At 37.8% G+C, this 23,522-nt stretch overlaps 1 protein-coding gene across 7 annotated transcripts in view; it reads left to right on the top strand.

Annotated features, from left to right (window-relative positions):
• LOC126915677 (MOB kinase activator-like 2) overlaps positions 1 to 23,522 on the top strand; it is a 64,510-nt gene that overhangs the window by 27,141 nt on the left and 13,847 nt on the right. For 2 of the 7 annotated variants that reach the window (XM_050720558.1, XM_050720560.1), the window contains exon 2: positions 22,274 to 22,895. The exons of 2 other annotated variants lie outside the window; for them this stretch is intronic. In XM_050720558.1, coding sequence (XP_050576515.1) covers positions 22,717 to 22,895 — 179 coding nt within the window. In that variant the 5' untranslated portion in view covers positions 22,274 to 22,716. 3 more of the 7 variants (XM_050720556.1, XM_050720557.1, XM_050720559.1) reach the window with 3 other exon arrangements.

Here is a 23,522-nt window from a genome sequence, read left to right on the forward strand (position 1 = left end):
TAGTGTTATAAAACTATATTTTATACAATTGCAAAAAAATGTATGATAGCATATAATTAAAGATGCTTAAAAACACTGTGCCGATTTAATATGTTCTTTTATTTGAAATGGAATAGATAATTAAAAGTACAATTACGGAGAAACTACGAAAAGTTCAAAAGGTCGAAGTTTGAGTTTGTCCCGATTACCAGAATGCTTAATTTAACTTTAGTAGTACTGTCGTGACATCATGTTTCATTTCGTTCTTTGACTTTCTGGCGAGTATACGTTGTTTGTATAAAGTTAGTAATTAAAGTACCCGAAAAATAGATTTATGTACAAGTATGTTGATTTATTTAAGAAAGAAATGCTCGCTTGAACGGTATTTTTGTAAATATATTTTGTAAATATCTTTGGAAGATACGGAAAATACGAAATACGCAATTTTCTACGAGATCTCATTTTTTAATTAACCGAACAATATACAAGATTGAAAGCGTTTTCTTTCGTACGTTTTGTATATTTTCGCTCGAAGAAACTCCATTTTTCTACGTCAAAGCACCAAGTAGAAAAAGCATGGAATATTTTAACTAAGTAATTACTTTTACAAAGCGAAATAAAACCGGTAGAGTGAGAAGTTTTAACGTTCCATACTAAAATCAATTTCCTATGTAAGCAATTTCTTCTAAAGAAACGTTATATATATAATTTATTTTATCCGATGCTTAGTAAATATAAATTACTTCAAAGAAGTTCAGCCTCTCGTATAGAAATTTGTTTTCCATGTTAACAATTAGGTTTTTTATGGAAAAACACCTTCTCAGTTTTACCATAAAGTCTCCATATTTAACAAATGTTTCTTGCTTTCTAGCTTTCTAGCTTCAAAATAACAAATAGGAATCTATCATAATCCCTTTCATAAAAAGACAAGATCCAAATTATCGAATTACAGGATATATAAAAAATATCTACGTTATCATACGTGCTTATAAAGGTATATAAATTCATAACAAAGCCCATTAAATATGAACAGATCTCGTATGTCGCGCTTTTACTTTATCTCATTAAAAAAAGGGGAAAATTCTTTTGCCATTTTTCCCAGGTTCTCCTTTCTAACAACCGAAATTATACATTCACCAGCGTTTCTCAGAACCGGTTATTCGTGCGTGGAAATCTCGGTCGACCATTTCCGATCACTCGAAACAAGAAGAAAATCGAAGGTTCTCGTATTTTTCCGCGTCAGTCGATCGCTAACGGGTCCGTTCTGCTCACGATGGAGCTATAGTGGAAAAATTTATCTGACGGTTGGTTCCCGGCGCGTGTTCGCCAGTTTGCTCCGTGTTCCGCAAAATGCATCGTTACCGCGTCTTCGAGATAAGCTCGCGTAGCCCGGAGTGGATAAGCCGGAAGGATGGGGCAAGTCAAGGTCACGATCTACTTTCCGCCCTTGCTCGCAATTTCAGAAGGGCAAGGGTCGAGCAAAAACGAGGTTTTCGCGTCTGCTATGCTTTAAACGAGACTTCTGTGATGGTTTGGCAGATCAAAGCGCAGACGAGATGTTATTAGGACAGGCTGCTTTCCCGGGTTTTCGTTAGCACGATGTAGACGTGTAACAACAATGGAAATGATTCGATTATTTCTATAATATCAAATTTTCAACACACTCTTTTTCGTCCTCCCATCGCTGCATCGTCCACTCTTCGAACTCTTCATACCATCGCTCCATAACGTAATTTCGTTTACAATCTTTCTAAGATTATATAAACTATATACCAGCCATAATCGACAAACATCACCCCCAAACAACAACGAATATCCTCATAAAGCATTCACTCACCCAGTGATCGGAATTCCTTGGTACACTTTCCTTGAAAAGGTTAAGGAATTCACACGCGTGATGCTTCTTGTTATCTTCGAACGAGTGGGTGGTGATAAGTCGATTCGCAAAAGGAAGATTCACTAGCACCGAGGGGGTGGACGATGTGTATCTCGAAAGGGGAAAACGCAGCCACGGGTAGGACTGAGCACGAGGGCAGAGCGGGATATCGATTGTCGCAGCGGAGGGGCCGCGGCCAGTCAGCTGACTCGGGTTGCCAGTTCACAGCTGATCCGACACGCGATGGTCCGCGGCGCAACTACCGCCGCATTGCCGCCCTCCCCACTTCTCACCGCTCCCACTCCGCTGCTCCACAACTCCACACCGCGCCCTTCCACCCATCCCGCAATCGTCTCAACCACCCGCAATTCCCTATACGTACCTATATACCCGCGTTTCTCAATTTTCTTCGCACTCTGCGGATCCCGCTAAGCGCTGCAACCGCACGAATTATGCGGACCCACTTGTTTTTCTTTATTAATTGTCAAGTTTTATACGCGTGTCACGTCTTCGACTTATTGGTAGAGTTAAAGAATTTAAGAATTGTTTTATTTTTAATTTCTTCGTAGAAAGGAGCAGTTGTCGAAGACATGGACACCTGATATACCACAGGTGACTATCGATGATCGAAGTACCGTTAAAATTTCTTACAAGCGTTAAACGAGTGTATCTAGACATTTAGCATGCGTTTATCTATACATTTGCAAATCAATCGCTGTGCGCTCGCGACTGAATTGCTAATCTAGTAGTCGATCGTTAAACGCATATATGTATATCATAATGTGTATTATTAACAATATTAATCATAATTCGCGAACGATAGTACTTAACATGGACACGTCAGTAGATATAACATCTGTCATTCATAAGAAATCCTATATCATTATAATTTTTCTAGACTCGTGATATATAGCTACAAAGGATCTCGTTATATCACTGAAAAATATACTTGCAAGTAATAAATTCCATGCAATGACATAATCTTAATCGGACGTATAAAAGCATCGATATAAAGTTTTCAATAAGTTTGATAACTGGTTCGCGACGCAAGACTCTTGGTATCTATTACGTGATTAATTGAAAGCCATAATTAGAAATCTACAGCTTACGAGCCGGTCGAGTTTAAAGTTACTCTACAGATCTCTATGAAACTAATTATGAAGAGGTACTTAGGAAGGTGACGTGATTTAATCCGCTAGTCGACTACCGCGTACGTTGCCCTTTCCTTTCTCGGTTTCCTCCTTGCAGGATCTCGTTCATCAAATTCGATGAGTTCTTTATCTTACGTCGGGAAGTTGTCTCTACGTACATTACATCATTCCATTGTTAGAAGAAAAGAATTATTCGTAAGTTCACTTGGGTATAATTGTCGATAAAATGCTTTGCTTTCTTCGTGCAAATTGCATAGAATAGCAAGGATGTCAGACCGGAGAATACATGCAAATTGTTGGCGGAGGATTCGCTCGACCGTACTGATTATTATGCCCGACATCGAAGGGCCGCCATTATTTTGCCTTTTCTGTGTCGTACGCCGTCGCAACGACATTTATTCCTACCAGTTTCGCCGCGACAAATGCAAATAGATCTAAATGTTGTTCCTGGTGGCTGATCTGACTCGTGGAATTATTTTCCTTCTCGAGTGAAAGTAGTCCAAGAGGGAATTTGCGATTTCCCTAGAGGTCTGCAGAAAATTGTACAAGTGGTATCTAAGTACTTCGAATTTAATGTTGCAATCCGATGTGCCTTGTATTTTAAATCAGTGTGTGAAAATTAGACCACGAGACGACACATCGACGAGTTTCAATCAAATTATCGAAAATTCGTTCTGGTTCGATAAAGTCACCAATTAGATACCAAAAACCAGTTAAATGTCAACAGAAGAAGAGGAATGATCGAAAGAGACGATAGCCACGAAGTGATGCGTAGTCGAAAGAATTTCAATCAGTTGCAAATTATCAACATCCTTTACAAATTGAACCTGGACTAACGAGTCCACCAATTAGTTACCAGAAATCAGTCAAATGCTAAAAGTCACGGAGAAAGGAAATAATTAAAACAGACTAGAATCACAAGACAACACATCGTCATAGAAGTCTCAATCTGTTTCGGTTGCCGCGTCGATGCTTTAGAGATCTTTTGTACTCTCGTACTCCCAGCATGTTCCCTATCTTCATATTTACCCATCGTGCTTCGTTGTTTCGGCTGCCTCTCGTTGTCACTTGCTGTCCCGTTCGTTACTACTATGACGCATTCTACGTAGCTTTGTCGTGTGTTGTAGATATTTGTTCACCATTCCTAGTACGCCTGAACGCTTTGGCGTTCGTCTTCCTTCCTCAATTCGGGCCTCGTCTGCTACCGCTGCCATCCTGCAAAGGGTAACGATATATGTATGTATGCATAGCATACAGGGTGAGCAGTAATTCCGTAGACCAGAGCAACGATAATAGTCCGTGTCGTAATTCCACTCGAACGTGATCGTTGCTTCGATATAATCGCGCTGGATTGAAGCGGATCGAAGCGCCTCTGAAGCTGTCTCGAAGTTAAGCTCGTGTTGCGGATGTCTGTTATTTGGCAGGAATTTTGTTAGTTGATCACGGAAGCGTTTAATAAAAGCGGTTCTACAAGATTATCATTTTCTTTTATTCCTTCTTCTCTTCTTTCCTTCCTTGCTGTCCTCCTCCTTCGTTTTCTTGCTAACCCATTGCTTTTTCTTCTAATATAATTGGACATATTTCTAGAATATTTATAAGATAGCTTATAAACTTCTGGTAATTTCAGTGCTTAAAAATATTCGTAAAAAATCGATAGCGTATAACAGATGCACTACGTTTCTATATTTTTCTCCTAACTAATCAGTAGCACGATTTTATTTCAACTTTTCTAAACTAAACTGTTCGCCTTAAACTGCACGGCTTATCTCCGGATAATATTCAGTTCGAAATGTTAACTGGCCAGAATCATACGAAGTTAGAAAACCAGTCCATTTTATTGTGTACCTTCCAGACGAGAGTACCAACACAATCGATATCGATTGTATTATAAAAGGTTACAAATTCAATACCACCTTCCATAAATTTGTCGTAGCTATCACAGTCCCGATTGCATCGCTCAAGGAAAATTTCCTCCCCAAAGAAATCCTCGGAAGCGATTCGAAAAGACGTCGAATAAAAGGGGCGTGCATCGTTGTTGCATCGTCGTTGCACCGTCATCGTATCGGCAAGTTTCTCGTCACCGTTGCCTGGTTTCTTTCATCTCGAATCGCAATATCCTCCGCCCGTTTTCGCGCCCTTTACTTCCGCCTAATCGAAACTAATACTTATATAAGCGACACCGTCATTGCACCCTTATCTATTCACCACAACAGCTACTAAGTAGTCCCGTCTATGTTAACCTAGATCTAACCCAGACCCCGTTTTATAACTTGATCCAAACGTGACCCAGATTTTGTTTAGATTCAATCCTGACCTAATCCATCAGTTTTATCTTATTGTCAAGTTCACGCCCACCGGTGCAGCGTGTCTACATACGGAGCATAGAGCTTGTTGGCTCTATACGAAAGCCAACAAGCTAAGCACCACGCCCAACCTCGACAGTCGTTTTTCTTGCTTACGGAGCTTCTCGATCAGTTGCCTTTCGTGAATATTTTCTGTAACACGGAAGATACGAAACGGTGGTATAGGTGCTGAATGGTGAATCAGGTGTTGGATCAATGGGATGAATGTGGACAGATTTTGATTGGAGGAGGAAGAGGGACGAGGAAGAATAATTGGCACGTTAATTATTTTAAGACTGAATTTCTCTTGGGCTGTGGACAAAGTTTCATTTCTAGGGCTCAATTTAGATTTTTGCGAAAGGAAAAAATTTCCATAGAAATTGAATTTTGTTTTTAATATTACATATAGTATTAAATAAATACTATTATATAATATTAAATAAAATATATGTCAACGTTCATCTAGGAAGAATGAACAACGAGAAACCAGTTTTCCGAAGCAGGTAATTATCATGCTTACGCAATTTCATTCTCCTGCCCCGTTGAATGAACGAAACTTAACGCGAATCACATTTAATCCTGTCTAAGTATTTTCCGAACCGGACCGTGACCTATTTCGTGTTTCAGAGTCAGCACAAAATCCGATCTATCAGAGTAGTTCAAAGTCAACTTTGATTTAACCCAAATACTTAGTAACTCCAAACGCATGGCTCGTATGTAACGAATGCGTGAAAATTCTACATCGAATTTGTACAGTATATCACTTCCGATCATCATCATGGTGATTTTTATTTGTTGATCGATGTTTATAAACCAGACTATCTAGCTCTAAAAATCTATAAAAGAGATATATTGACAGGTTTATAGACGTTGAAAATAGATTAATCGCTTATGAAGGATGTTAAAGTTGATTTAAAATAAATGTTTATAACAGCGGCCGTAAGAAAGTCTGGTCGTTGTAAACGATTGATGTCTTGTCGTCACATTTCTAAAAATAAATAGCTTCTGTTTAAAAACCAACTTTGAAACCTGAGGAATGTAACCTTGGGACAAATATTAATATTCCGTTAATCACAGCCCAAGTTTACGTTTTTCCTTCAAATCGAAATCTTCCTTCTCTTCCTTTAAATTTTCAACATAATTCTAATTATAACCGCTGAAGATAATAGTAAGAAAAGATGAAAAATATGACGCTTCGTTCATAAGCTTCTTTTGATTCGAAGGTGAACAGAACGATCATTTCAAAGGTGATCTAATTTCGTGCCAAATAAGTATACGAGAAAATTCGTCTGAAATGTGAAAGAAATGGAAGGTTCCTATACGAAATTTAATCGCGTTATCCGTAATCGAACGCCATTGATGATTGTTTAAACAACGACACAGAAGGGAGAGCGTTATTCCCTTGGCTTTTTCCTCGCTTCTTCTTTGTCCGCGATTTCCGGGGGACGCGACGGGGCTTGCACGGCTGGACGCTCCTCGCTTCTCCGGCTGCCCCCACCTCTCATCCCGGCGCCTAGCGTCGCATCAGGCAGTGGAAGGGATCGGGAAATGCAAGGACTTGGAACTTCGAGCGTTTCAGTTGCGTTCGAGCTCTCGGCTGTGTTGGGTCGAGTTCGAGTTGAATTCTATTCGGTTCTCAAATGAAATCTCAGTGAACACGGTACGAGATATTTCTTTTTTGTGTCTCAATTCGTAATTAATTAATTTTTCGTATTCGTAGTATTTAGGACTGTTTATATAAGTTTAATAATCGAGTGATAGAAATTTTTCTGTGTTCGGTGAAGAGTACTAGATTTTAACTAGATACGTAGCATGTATCTAGTTAAAGAAGTACGATTACGGTAGGGAAACATCTTGCGAATGGAATTGGGTTAAATATATATATGGTGATCGATTTCTGTAAAGAAAAGTCGGTTTAAAGATTGGAGATTCCGTGTCTTTGGAACGACAATATTTTTCTGTAAAGTCTTTTCTGCCAGAATGTCGCAAGATAGTCTTGTCGAACCTCTTTGCGTTGAACTTCTCAAAAATGAAATGATGTAACGTCCTTTTTTTTTTTATTGTATTCGGTTAGACTTGTAATTCGAATAAAAATACGATTGTACGATAGATTTTTTATATTTCACTCTTATTTCAAATTTTCTTCTTATTTCAAACTTCATTTCAAATTTTTTATTTATTTTACTTTAAGTTGAAGCAAGCGCATAGCAGTAAAAAAAATGTCGTTCCATGTTAAAAGAAGCATATATTTACGTTTGCCCAACCATTAAGATAACAGAAGATACAAGTACGTATATCGCGGTTTTGCCTCCGAAAAATTCGGAAGATCAGATTCAATTACACAAACTTATCGTCGATTTGTTTTTCAAACATGAGCCCAGTCTCCCACTTTCCAACCCTCTCTACTCGTTCGGTCAATCACTGGATATTCATTCAATCGGTTCGCCGCGTTTTTCCCTTGAACCCAGTCCAAATGGACTGGATCCATTCGGCTACTTGGGAGACGTTCCTCGTTGTCACGAATGCTCCAAGCGATAGAATGAATGGAAAATGCTTTTCATTTAAAAACGATTGACGTTATATGCTTATGCAGTGTGAAAAAAAAATCTACGACTTCGGTGTCCTTTAGTTTCTGTTGATTAACTATTCTTCGCGTATCTAATCAACATAGATCTCGTCTTTTGAACAAAAGAATAAAATTACGAACATACTTTTCATATGCACCGATGCATACAAGTATACGGAATTATCATTAAACTTACCAAGTCCGGTCAAATGGTCGGTTTCAAAATTTAATTTAAAATTGTACATTCATTGTTACTTCTTTTTTTCGTCTAATATTACCTAAATTCTTATATTAGAGTAATATAAGGGTAATTGAGAATTTGATTAATCAGATAATATAAGAATTTACATAGAGTTAGATGAACAAAAGAAAAATAACAATAAGTGTGGAATTTTTAAGTTATTAAATTTTGAAACCGGTCATTTGACCGGACCTGATAAGGTTCGTGTTAACATACGTAGAATCGTAAAGCACTTAACTCTATCTCACAGAATGTTTCTTCATATTTAACCGGCTCGAGAATGTCCCAGTCATTGTCCCAGTTGCGCGAGACGCTTATATACTGAAAAATATGGCAATTACTTTTTTATTTAATATCGATAATTTCGATGGTATCTATTTAGAAGTTTAAGGCTCAACGAGATCGACGAGCTGTATATTGTTTATGGTTAATCAACGATTCAGTCTCTGACTTTCGAGAATAGAATAGGTTCGAAAATGGCTATGGTTGTCCGAAAGATTAAGAATCGCCCAGTTTGACCGTTTTAAATGGTTCTTGCAGGCAACTGTTGGTCAAGTTCCTGATTAATATACCTGATAATAATTGCGAATTTAGTTTCGGAGTTGAAGTTGAAGCGACGCGATGCCAAGGATGGAAAAGTTTAGAGAATGGTGACGTTGGAAGATTAGGTGGCCTTTTTCAAGAGCATCTTGTCCGCTAACTCATTGAGAACGATAGGAATTTTTTACGGAAGTTTGACTTTAAAATTGAAGCCAGTAAATATTCACGAAGGATATAATGAAATTTCTTTCAAGCTTTATCATATTTACTTAAAGTGGTGAATCTTGTTAAAGTTAAGCAAAATTCTTTAAACCGCTACTGTTTTACGTCATGTCGAGAATTATTCATTCTTAATCGATAAATTAATTAGAAAAACGCGATTTCTTTAGAATATTTCACTGTTTCATTGTCTCCCACGCAATTTTCTTTCCGAAATCGAAGACGTATATCTTTCTGATTGGTATGCCTCGATATCGACAATATCGATGTCGTAAATATCAGGATTTCTTCTTTCTCATATCGAAATGCGACCATCCAATAAACACGTTCCAGTCTCGGTCCATCTGAAGATTCGCGAAATGTGACAAGTCTACTGACACCATTGAGCGTGACAGCGAAGCTAATACATCGTCCGCCGTGCCGATTTTTGATCATTCTTCGTTCGCGCCACATAGATCACGGCAATTGATATCACGTTCTTCAACCTATTAATTTTTCCTATAACATATGTCTCGTATTTGTAAAATTATAAAAATCATACGCAAAAAAAAAAGAAAGAATCGTAAGTTTGCAGGGAACGAATAATTATTAATGTTCAAGCAATCAGCGCACGATTAAAAGAAATATTCTGGGTCAGATTTAGCAAGGAAGTTGGAAATATCGTTCTGAATGAGAAGTTCGATATGGGGCGTAGACAACCCACGCAGCAGAGAACGTGTTAAAGCAAAGTTGAAACTTCTCGCGAGAGATCCGCGTTTCGCGAGAAGGCAAATATTTGTAAAAGGGAATTCAAGTTTTTATCAGAGGTCTGACGTGCTCTTCAGTGTCGACGTGAAGTAGTAGGTATACCTTCCGTTGTTTGTCGCGCTATAACCCGTTTCGCAAACTAGATCGCGCGTTTGTCTTTCAGAAGTTCTTAAGAAACGCAACGATGAGCGTTTCAGTTTATCATCGTCCTCGGTAAAGTCGTTGCATTGTTTCGCGTTGACGTAGCCGTAGTGGTTAAGGCAGATTTACCTTCTCGTGTAATGAGCGTATTCCTGGCGATACTTTCCATAGCGAAAGACGAAGGACAACGCTCTTCTCTTTTGAACGAAATTCGAATTTTCAAAATCAATTTTTTCCAAATGCCAGGTGGAACAATTCTATTCTACGTTTAAAATATCGCTTATCGTCGTTGCTTTCTACATGTTCCTGTATGTTTTTTCTTCATATTACGTTCATACCGAATCGAGTATGTAGAATCGAATATACAAGTTGGCGTAACGCGTAATTTCCAAACAGGGTGCCGAGCAAAGTGCATTCAGTGAGTCTAAAGCTTGTTAGTTAAATCCAATTTTAATATTTCCTGTTAACTAAAAGGTTTACTTTACCTTCCTAACGTCATTTTACCGAGTAACATAATTAACCTTTTCGCTATGGCCGCCTTTGCCGAAAATATATCGCCTGTGGTCCAAGTTACGCTGATAATGTTTTTCTTTCTCTGCGCACGTTCTATTTATTTACCGGTACACTCGATTTCCTCACTTTATGGGAATATCTTTATATCTATATGGGATATATCTTTATTTTTTGCGAAAAATCCTCTGTAATGAAGATTTCATTCTTTTTGATTCTCATAATGGCGCGTCGGTTAAAGTGCAAAACTAGGAGAAAAAGATGGGACACGAAACGTTGTTTGAGCAGTCATCGAGTCGAGCGCGCCGAAGCAATTTCCCGGTAATTTCATGGTAAAGGGATGCAAGCGAACTTCTATGCCACCGTATTCTTAACTTAGAATCGAATTTCTACGGGACTCGATTTCTCTTTCGCTGCCGTTTCAGCGGACGAGAATATCGCCGTGAATTAAATCATTTTTGAAGGCTACGAGTTACTTTCTCGTTTGCGTTGCTTCAAACTTATTCCGTTTCATCCTATTTCAATTGAAAATGCCGCCGACTATCTTCAATTTTTCCTTCCCCATTAAATACAACTGAAGATCACAAGAGAAAGATATAATCAAAGTCGAAGATAATTAAAATCTAATCACAATGAAAGTTACATTTTCTGTTTCCTTTTTTCTTTTTTTTTTTTTTTACAAGGATATAAAGGATTTGAAACAAAACGGAAACTGCCTTTTTATTTTTGGAATTATCGATCTGCAATAGACATCATCTATGCGTTTGTTTGGAAAGTTTTAGGATTGTTCGCATTCCTCGAAGCTTCTCCATCGCAAGAAATGTTCTAAGTGGCACCAACGTCGTTAAAGACCGCGGACTTATTTCAAACAAAGAAGACTCGACGATTTATTTTAGACAAAGAACGTTTACGACAGACCAAAGTTGAAGAGTAGATAGTCTAACGGTTTAAGACAAACTATCGTTTCGATCTTCTGTTAGGGGAACGGATCATGTTCGGAGAAAATGGTTCTTTTACACTGAAATTGGAGTGACCCACAAAAGTATAAACACGATCCAAGATAATAGGGATTTTTAGTTGGTGATCTTCGTAAAAAGTAAAATTCCACGTTGAAATCTTTGTTTCTTCGATTGGAACATAGCACGCACGCGTTACGTTCCAACGTTATGTGAATCTACGTTACACGACCCCCGTGGGTTATGCATGGATTATGCGAAACTATTTACAAAGGATATAAAACGAAATTGTAGCAGGAGGAAATTGTGTCCGTAGAATATTTTTGAATTTACCTTAAAACACTACGGAAGTAAATGGGAAACGCTTGCGGATTACAAAATCAAAAAAGATACTTAGAGATTTATTGGCGTAAATAAAATGAAAGTTGAAAGCGAGCTCCTCTTATTCGATACCTGCAATTAAAAGTTTAAGATCGAAGAAATCCGAAATGTCAGATGTATAATTCGAAATTGTATACTTATACGACATATTACACAGGAGAAACGAGGTGATGATTAAATATTTTCAGATATGTAACTAACAGAAGAAAATGCTAACATCACAGCAACGAGCTTAACATGAAACGCTTCAACACCTTCTGTTGGTTTCATAATCTAAATCAGGGCAAGTCTGGAGCCGTGAAAAGACCCCTAGAAGACGCAGCGTTCTCGAGCCGTGCTCTTCTTCAATTTCTCTACTTAGACTCGTGGCTGACACCGGTCGCATATAATCCGGAGAAAGTTTCACTGTCCTTCCACGCCTAGGAAAACGACGAACGTTGCTGAGATAGCTGTCGTTTTTACTCGAAACTTGAATCACGTTTTTAAAATTAGCCCTGTTATAAATAATCCTGTGTAAATATCGATTTCTTTTTCCTCTCTGTGACCAGTACGAAAGATCGTTAAGGGTACAGCAATACGTGATGACGGTGGTGATTTATCGAAGCTTATTGGATTGTAACGTGTGATGTGTGCGGTTTCTGATAACGCTTTTAATGTTTGCACATTTGAAAGTGTGTATTATTGCGGTTCTTTCGATGTCGTTAGAACGAAAGTCTCGGGGATGTTACGTAACTAAAGTTTAGAGCGCATGGAACGTGAGCCTAACTCTAATAGAGGAATGGTTAAAGCGTATGACTTATGCGAATCTTTTGTTTTCTAGCAATCGAACGATGATCGATAAATTGATTGAAATTTGACTAGAAAAATTCTGAACAGGAAGTTCAAATATAATTTCACTAGAAAATCAACGAACAGATAGAAATTAAAGTAAATATGCAGGGTGTTTCAAATGGATAGTATAACAATAATTCGAATGAATTCTACTATGGCTCGTGACGTGGATTGGTTTCGTAATAAGAACGTGACTTCGTTATATTTTAAATTTAGGATTTTTACGTTCTCTCGGATCCCCCGTCGTAACACAGTTATTTATGAATAGAGGGGACTCAAATTTTAATTAGATCTCTGTGAAATTGAAATTTTGCTGTATATATATGTGTAACTTATCCTAGATTACGAGAAGGATAGATTGAGATATCCGCTATGGATTTCCTAATAATTTTCTTTGACATTCTTTTAAGCTTTTGCATTTTGATTCTGTCGGGGATTAAATATTTTGGTCGAATATTTAAGAAATGTTCAATTTTTCCTCATATTTACCTCGTGTTTTCTTCCTCTTTCTAAATATTTCTTCATCGAAAGATCACAGTCAAGCGACATTGTCACGCGAATAAGTAGAAACTTCTTTCTGCTCGACTGATCGGGACAATTCTCGAGGCCGTGACCAGTGAAAAATGAAACGTTCGAGGGGAGAACGATAATTCATCGAAATGTCGTCGAAACTGTATCTCCAAAACCCATTGAAGAAGATTGATCGAAATAGGGACATTGCTTACCCTGAGAGAGAAATTTGTATAGGTAATCAGTTCTATGATTTAAACGTTTTAATTCGACACATCTGAATAAGAAATTTATATTTCATCTTGTTGTATTTTTAAATCATTTTAATACTAATGACTGTATTATTAAATATTCGTGTATCAATCTTTTGCTAACATTCCACATAATAATGTGATTCTCCTTTAATGCGATCAGAATAGCACTCGACATGACAGTCTAATTCAGTTTGTTTTTATGGTTCGCGTGCGAACGACGTGAGTCTGACCGAAACTGACTTACATCACTGTCGCCGTCAATGGCTCATTAGTTAATCGTCACGTGTCCTCGATTAAGCGTGGAAAATGAATATCAATGCTCCGAAGTCGCAATCGTAGACGCGCGTACGGATGTTGAGACGTGCTTTTCCATTCGCAAATCGGTTAGAAGCTTCTGTTAGTTAAGCGGCTCTATTCTCGTGAAATTCGAGGAGCGTACAGGATATTCCACACAATCGTAAGTGTTGCATAGAAATGCAAAAAGTAGTACGACATATACACGTATACAGAAAGACGAGAAATAACTCAAGAAACCTTCACATTTAAATGCTAAGGACATTATTGCCATTATTAACAGTAATTAAACATGGTATCTACTTCCTTTTAGCGAATTCACTGTTTTGAAGATTGTACGTTTAAACAGCACATTATACAGATAAAAAAGAGACAATTTCTTGAAGGTCTTGATAATGGAACGCATTACTGGAAAAAAAATGGAGGCCACGGATGTTAATTTGGTCGTTGAATAGCTGCGCTTCTGCCATTTAACCATGAGTCACCAAAGTGCTCGACCGATAACTTCTCTCCAGCAGTTATTTTCCAAAGCATTATTCATCGATGTGCCCATTTCAGAGTTTACTAACTGACTACAATCAAGAAACTCTCTAACTCTCTACAACCGGATAACTCCCTCTTTAATCGTGACGTATCAACATTTACGATTTTCTACATAAATCCAAGCCACGTGCTCTTTCTTCCTCCATTCCTTACATTTCACGTGCATAAAATTCCAAATTCGCTTCTGTGACCGCAAATCTTAAGGAAATCCAGTTACGTGCCAGACCAAACAAACTCTGGACCATTTATGGTTAAGTTGTGGTGGGGATAGCGACCTTGGGCAACTGAAACTCGTAACTTGTTCTACTCCAGATACACGACTCTCTCGTCCATTCAGTTTGTCGTTGAATTTTTAACGCGTTATACGTTTCTCTCCTCTTACAGTACATATCTAGTATCCATATTTAGTTTGAGGGTGTTTCGTGCAATTTGAATTGACTCGACGCTTCTAAAAATTTTAGACCAGCAAATATCATATTTTAATTTATAAGTGAAGAGATTAAAAGACAAATTTAGATCCAATCGGACTAGCGATAAGTAACTTTGTTACTCCAACCTATGTACATCTATTATAATTTACGCAATGAAAAACTCCACCTAAAAAGTAAGTTACATGTACATACACAACTGTCGAGTAATTCTATTATATTTGCACACGCGCATCCATTAAAAAAGCTCGTATGACAAAGGTTTAAAAATACGCGTCCTAATAACACGAAACACCCTGTATCATCGATACAGGACATACTATCAACGACCAAGTTACTCATTATTTTACAATCAATTAAGAGGCAATATTTGCCACGGAACGCCTTGGTATTGGAGCGTTTTTCAGTGCCGTGAAAGAACCGGAGAGGTCGGCCACGTTGTTGACGCCAGTCACGTACGTTTATTATCCGTCTCCCTTGCCTTAACGACGTCACTTTAATGAGATGCTCAGTTAAGCATAAATTTCGATCGACGGCGCGCGATTGATCCCTGCGATGCTGCCTTCGTGTTTGTCTTTCATCCGCGTATGTATATACTTGCGTGTGTATATCGTTGATGAAAGTTTCGAGCAACGAAGGCGCGGTTCGTCGGAACAAACGCGCTCGCGCCCGCTCACTGACGTAAACCACGATGATTTAATTTATACAGCCTATGAAAAACCTTGTTCTTTAATACCCTTCATCCAATTACGATTACTGCATTAAAACGCGTCTTATCGCGTTTTCCCTTTCGTTATGTAAATTCTCTATCCACGTTTTTACCGAGATTCGAAAGTCTTACACGTGTTGTCTGGCGAAAACACGTGTCGAGGTAGACTCGAGCGTTCTGCGTTCGCTTTTATGAGAGTTTCGATATTCCTTGGAATCTTATTTTCTTTTATTTCGCGATATTTCATCGATCCATAGCCGTAGAATATAATAAAAGCGCGAGAGAATAATACAGCTATTGACAAATATGATAATTTCAATTCACGGAGTAGAACATTATAAAATGAGCGAAAAGATAAATACGAATATGGAGCGTTACACAAAGTCTTGTTTTCCACAATGTGAACAACTGTGTTACGCAAATCTATTCTCATAAATCGACTCCTACACGTTAGCACGCTTCAACATGCATCGAATAACTATAGTACGTCTTCCTATTCATTTATTCGATCACCTACGTGTGATCTCATTCACTGATTTTTTGCATTTCCTTTTGCAAGACTAACTTCGATAATAGATTAATAATATGAAAGTTAATCTTCGTTTGAATTATTCACCAAAAGAATTGAAATTTTCATTCGTTGATAACGCGATAAAGCTAAATGATACGGGGTAATTTAGCTTTAATTTAGCTTGTGGGGAATGAAAGAACAGTGGAACGTTCTATCAAATGTCACGTATTAGAAGAAATACAGTTACGTATGTGCGTACAAAATTTCTAGGAAATGATGACGCACAATTCGTGCTCAAAATACTGCATGTGTTCGATACATTTATGAACATTTCCACGTGTTGATAAGCGAAGCTCCCAATTACATCCTATCGATTAATTTTTTTCCAATATTTATTTTTCGTACTTGCAATGCGATCGCACGAATTTTGTATTTTTTATAATAATATTCGTAGCTGGGGTAAAATTTTCATCGTTTCAAAATGAAAAAAAAAATTTGCGCTGCAAACGAAAATTTATTTCTTTTGTTGTCGTCCTGACGTTATCAATATGAATATGATAGCTGTTAACAAATTTTATGAATTTTAAATATTTGAATATTTATTTCGCATTTGCGTATGAAATATAGTTGCGATGTACTGTTCAAAATTCTAATATGTATCAAATATTCTATACGTTTGCCACAGGGTGTTGATTACAAATTCTATAATATTATCCTATAGTTAATACTAAAAATATATTGTGAAATATTAGTTCGTTTTGTTTACTATCTCGTTATCACATACACGATGTACGCATATTTCATAATTCAATGCAAATGTTTATTATTCATTATTGTATCTACTTTCAAGTGGTTTTTAATCTTATCAGCTCGGCGACAGCGACATTGAATAGTATTTTGTTAAATAATCATTCTACTACCATTGCATTTACCTATCAGTCTGGCAATGAAATTTAATTTAGCAAAAACTTATCAGCAGTATAAGAATCATTGCTATTGTACAAACTAACGCAAATTTACCTCAGCAGAAATCGATATATCAATATCGTATCATCGTCGCGTACATACGAAAATTCCCTCTTCTCTAGATCGTATCTTTCTCTGACAATTTTCCAAATAATTAAGCAAACTTCTATGTACTGCTAGATCGAATGCTCAAGAAATCACACTGCGCAAGAAAACAGGCGATAAATATTGCGGATGCTCTGAACCCGGCGGTTATTTCTTTAATCGCGCTTGAGGGCTCAATAAATCGAGCCAAATTTACGATCCCAGTGTACTCGCACGTTCGATGCACGCTCGTTATTTCCTCACACACATAAGTCGGAAGCCACGGATTACGAGTACTGCCTAACGCCATTGTGTATTATGTCGACCCTGAAAAAAGAAAACTACGGTACAGTGTGCGGCCGGTTATGAAGCTCCATATTTCCTTCGTAAATAATGTCTCGTTGGTTTTATCGCGCGAAACGTCCGAGGAAATAATCGGGACTGTTGCGACCGTTCGGGTATAGATGTATGTAACTTACAGTCTTATGTTTTTCTCGAAGAATTAGCGTTAAATCGGACGATTTGCTTGCTGACGTATTTCTTTTCTTTTTTTTTTTTAATTGGATCTCCCACAGACGCGTTTATATAAATATCAGTATCAATAGAGTAGGTATCGCTCTTTTGGCGGAATTTCTAATATGCAATAAAGTTCGAAGATTATTAATTTTGAGAAAATTATTCACAAACATTTAGGTGTTTGTTCCCTCTAAGAATATTATTGATACACCTTTAGTGTCTTGTACTTACATGAATACATATTATGATACGACAGAATATTCATAGTTGCGTTCTAAAAAAAGGATGGTAACCTTGAGATCTGAAATGACGCCATCTTGACAGAAATAATTTATCGACTTTAACATTATACTTTCTCATTAACCATTTTCTCATATGTTTTCGTACTACTAGAGGCAATGGGAACATCTGGAGTGATCATGTCAAATAAAATATATTGTATATTGTTGAAAAGGCGAGGAAAAACACTATAGGACATTTGGCAGGGAACATGTTAATGTAGTTCAATGCCTTGAGGATTGTTTGTCGTGGATCGTGAATATTAAACGCAGCTGGGTCGAGAAATCTTCCGATGAGACATTGTCTTGGTTAACTTCTGCGTTTCGCTCGCGCGATATCAGTTTCTTGTAATTAGGTTAATGTACTTTCAGAAGAAGCAGAACTTTATCAAAGAACAAGATTTCTTTGACACGCTCTAATTTTCCATCGCTTTCATTCTTATTTCGAACTTTTTTTTATAAAATAATTTCTTTTATCAAATTTGATAATACAACGTCGAACTTTGTCTCACATGTTAAGAACTTTTTTATCGGGAATAATCGAACATAATATTTCTCTTAAATAATAATTAAGTGTACATCATGAAAAGTCACATTTGTCGTTTATAAAATAATCTTGCAGCTGTACGCACGGTCGATTCGTAGAAATATTTATTTATGCTCGTAACGAAAAACGATCTTTTAGTCGTTGGAATTGAAACAGTGACGCGAAGGAACATGGAAATATATCGACGAGTGGAATATAAAGCTTCCCACGCACGCGACGTTCAAATGATTGGTTGAGTTTTCTGATATTTGGTGCAGCCAAGAATGATATCTGGTCTTGGAACTCTGGTTATACAGTGAAATATACCTGCGAATGTGTAAGGAGTTGATAAATTTCCGGAAGTTCGGGTGGGTATTCGTGCCACGATTTCGAATCACGAAAGCGAATTATTTGAATGCTTTGAACAGCCTTTCAGTGAGAATACACTTTTCCAGACGTTCTGCGATATGAATATCAGCTCCACGTTTTTTTAACAATATATTTATGGGAATAATTCACGCGGTAATGTACTTAAATGTCTAAGCTCGTGAAAATGCGAGACCGATCTTTCTTTCTTTTATTCGCAAAAGAATTTTTCCCTTCGAGACAAATTGTTGAAAATTCCATAAAATTATACTATCGATTTTAAATAATAGATAACGGAAGAAACGTCACGTTTCACAAAACTCATCAATTAAACGTTGTTATTAATTTACTGCGAGAATGTAATTCTATTTATACTTCCGCGTTACATCATTGCGGTTTCCCATCGAACCAACCGGAACTTTATTTAGTTTAACTTCGCATATTGGGACTTCATCCGTTTCCATAGGTAACTCGATGCAATAGCAAATATTCAAAGCGTACAATATCAAAAGCCGTCCGTGAAATTCTAACAGTGTGAAATCTGTTAAATATCATGTGGGAAATTTATGACAGGTGTAAAGCCATGGAAATAGTTCGAAAAATACGGCAGATGCTTTCTGTATTTTATTTTTATTTTTTTTTATATATATATATATGTATTACTACACACTTTATTCGATATTTAAAAATACACATCAAAACAATTTATTATATTTAAAAAAACGTTGATATAATATATTGTTATCGTACGAATATTTTCTCCTGCAAACCTTTTCGACATATAGCAAATCCAAAGCTTTTACCGGAAGCGGTCTACACCAAGGTTCGGTTAACATGGGAGGTTTACCGATATTATTGGCACGAACCGCTAGACTATTTTTCACTCGATACAGCGAAAGGACTGTTTAAAACACACGCGAATGCAAGATGGGTGTGGTGTGTGAACTACGTTCTCATGACTAATTCAATCAGGTCACCGGTTGTTTATTGGATTGCAACTAGAGACGCTCTATCGATTGAAATTTACTCCGACGAGTGAGAATAAATAATCGTATGATGCAGTGATGCCATGTTAGTATTATTTCTAACTGTTATGTAAATCCAACTGTATATGTATTAGATAAGCAGATGAAAGAAAATTCCAAAAATATAAAGATACTGGGTAATGAGTACAAATCAAATTTATTCTTACAAGGTGATTAATGGTAGATCGCGTGATGTCTAAATGTCAAACTGTCGATTATAACGATATATGCGAACCAGCTAGGGACCTTGATCAGCGGCAGTCTTTATCCCATATTAAGCTTCAGATCTATCGAGGGGTGGTTTTATTGCAATGGCCTTGCTACCCTAATAGCTTCTTGAATGCTGTTGTTTCAGATCATCTGTTACAGCCATTTCTGTTGAATCCTACCTATTTGTCTCTTATAGCATTTGATTATCTCGATATACGGACAAACGAAGCGACTAAGAGCCATCGAGCAATCTCGACCCAATTATTGCATTTCCTATCTTTCTTTCTTACTACGCACACTTTCATTTCTTTGATAATATCTGAATCTCGCTATATTTAACAAGCACTTTAATTTCGATATTTAGTTATATTATCCACGTGTTTCTGCTGCATCCGTTCAACCGTCCGTTCTTCTTTTCTTTATTTCGATCGAACTTGATTTTTTAATCAGGTCGTAAATTCTTAAAGTTTCACACACGGTTCTAAGGTCAGTAGCGCAATATCTTTCAGTTTAGAGACATATAAACACACTTCTCGCGATCCTCGGAGGATCTTGGAGCTATCCGTGAGTCAGTTGCACAGAGAATTTTGGCGATGGTCCAGTGGCGCATATTCTAAAAATTCCGCCGTATTTCTACCCTAGAGAAGGGGGATAGAAAACGAGCAAGCGAACAGTCGTAATCGCGATCGTCCTCGTGGCCTGTTTCGATTTCGGCAAGGAACGCGTTCGCCTTCGAGAACCGAACCTTCTCTCTTTTGTCTCCCCAAGCGTTTTTAGCCTCGCGATCGTTCCAGAGGACGTTGTCCTGTCTGAAATGAGAGATGCCTCGCGAAACTCGTTCTGAATTCTGAACTCACTTATTCTCGGACAACTTATCGAAAATGTTCGTTAGAGTTGAAATGTGGTAGAGTTGAATATTAACGAAATAATTAGAATTGGACTTTTAGGCAGGATTTGAGTTACTGGAATAAATTTCTTTAATTTGTATAAATTAATCCAACAATTGACAGTTATCGATTATCATGTTATCAAAGTGAAAATGTATTTAAATTTATTTTAAAGCCGATTGTATATATAGGAAGTGCTATTTCAAAAGTTAGGACATATTTTACATCTCAAAGTGAACAATAAATACGTGTCTTAAAAATATTTATTTTTATAACGCGGTTATTTTTAACTCAAAGCACCAGTCTACGTAAAATCTTAGAAACGGCCTTCATTGCCACGTCGATACGGTATATCATTGATTTTCTCACGTATTTGAGTATCCTCTTGACTGATTTCTTATTCCACCACACAAAAAGGTTTTTCCTTTATATATATATATATAGAAAAGCCTAAACTTAAACAAATCGGATGCAAATAACTGACGAGATTTTTTACTTATCCCATACTTTGCATTGCCAAAAGATATAAAAAAAGAAATAAATACTACGTCCTCCTTTGTTATTCGCAAGCGGAATATTCGTTCGAAGCTATCCCAAGACATCTTCGTGCTTTGTCCATTACATTTTGCAACCACATGTCTGCGCAGAAATATGAAAAATGAAATATGTAGTAATCGTTTCACACGACACTTTTCCTGAGCCATTCATTCTGCATACTTCATACCTGCTCGAAGTAGGATAAAAATGCCTTCGAAGAATTCCACAAATGCAAGCCAGTAACATAGAATTCTTCTTCTTCTTTTCCCTGTTACCCTACGCATTGCTTCTTCTTCTAATAATTCGGCCAAAAATACTTTTGTTATGAAAAATATCTCATCCATAATCACTGTCCCGATTCTTCGTACATTTGACAATCGAATAATCAAATGTTACATATAACGTCAAGCTCTGTTCGCAATCCTTTCACGTTCAACGATATGCCATGCATAAATGTTAGCAAAAGCGATATTTTTATACGACAACAGCATCATCTTCGATCATTAAATTCCAGCGTCGAATGAACAAATCCGTCCCATGAAGATACATCAACCGCTCTTATCAGCCCTCTCAAACGCCATCCAACGAGTACAAACTCGTTTTATTCGAAACCATTTTAAAGCTAGCTCGGTGAAATGCATCGTGCCATATGATCACGAAAGTTAGCCGGATTAATGAAAAATCCAGTAATTCGCGTAGAAAGGTGTTTGAACGATGTTTGAACGTGTCCCCGATTTCGATTTCGATCGAGGAAGCACGCGTTTAGGGGTGAGTATGTGCTTAGATTGGAGTGGCACCGTCGGTACGGTGCACTAAAATCTTCTCGGTCGAAATCGCAAGCGGGGACTCTTTATTTAGACGTCGGCGAACGATTGTTCCCCCCAGAATACCGTGAAAGTGAGAAAGAAAGAGAGAGAGAGCGAGAGAGAAGAAGAGAGTGTGAGAGAGAGAAAGAGAGAGAGAGAGAGAGAGAGAAAGCTGTGGTTCAGCTGGAGCTCGCGCGAATCGAGAGCGACTCAAGTTCAATGATAATCGAGACGGACTTGGCACGCGTCACCGCGACCGGATTCCCTCTTCGTTGATCTTGGACCGATAGTGGCGCCACGCTAACTACAGACATGGCGTCGATCATGTTTCTGCGCGGAACAGATGGATCTGCCAGCGAGACAACGACTCTACAACGTGTGTATTACCTCGTGTTCATCGAACAGTCCTAAAAAAATGCATTAAGACGAATCGTTTGCTCGAACAGAAACTGTGAGACAATTTCGATCGAAAAAGACTTTGAATATTTTCGGAAGCAAAAAAAAAAAAAAAAAAAAGAAAAAGGAAAAGAAAGGAAAAATAGAGAAAAGAAAGGAGTAGAATTAACAGAGACAGAGTAGTTGTTATCGGTGGAGGGGTGAAGTTTGAGGATAGTTGTTGGGATTGACCAAGGACGAGAACACCAGGCGATAATTGGTGTCGCAGCCGGTGTTCGATGAGAACCGAACAAGATTTGGTGCATACCCAGCGTACGTGAAAAGATCCTCGGGCACGAGGACGGGGCGCCGAAGAGATCGTCTTCAACCACGACGATCACGACGACAGCGATGCTGCGCTCGCCGGCGCGCGTCGTTCTCCAGGATTCTTCCGCCTCGACGTCCTCGACCCTGTCGGCGCCACCGACGCCGGTCCACCACGGCGCTGCTACCAGCTCGACCGTCTCCTCGCGTCTTTCCCTCCTCGACACCTGCCACAGGAAGATCAGGTTCTTCGGCGAGCTTGTCGCGTGAGTCCCTCCGTCTAGTTCCATCTCGTCTCTAGATCTCTATGTACATACATATATATCTATATATATATCTATCTATATATATATAGATATGTTTATATTTCAATATTGTACGTGTACACATGTGTACTTGTACGGAAATGTCTTCGACATAGAGGGCTCTGGCTTGACGTTGAGTAGTAAATGGCTACTAGCCACCTATTTATGGAAATAGGGAACAAATCGAGTTCGACTTAAGGTTAGGCCAGTATTTCTCATACCGGAAGTTCCCAGTGGAATATCGTTGATGTAGAAGGAAGATTATCAGCAAACGATCTGTTGTAAAATTAAATTATACATTACGTATAGAACGGTTCACTGAAATAATCGGGCTTGGGCAGGTCGTTGTGGTAAAATGTTGTATCAGAAAGTCTCTCTGATAATTTTCTATCCGAATATGCTTTTATTTTTTTCTTTTTTTTTTTTTTTAAGTGGAACGATCGTGGAACCTTCTACATAAATTTGAAGTAGCATCCTACTATCTTGAGTCTAATCAATGTGGTCGCTTTTGGATTATAAGTAAAAACTAAAGTTCGAAGTAATTTGAAGACGTAGTTGTAAGAACTGTTCCACTTTCAAGAAGTTTCT

Source organism: Bombus affinis, chromosome 4, assembly GCF_024516045.1.
Source record: "Bombus affinis isolate iyBomAffi1 chromosome 4, iyBomAffi1.2, whole genome shotgun sequence".
Taxonomy (NCBI): Eukaryota; Metazoa; Arthropoda; class Insecta; order Hymenoptera; family Apidae; genus Bombus; species Bombus affinis.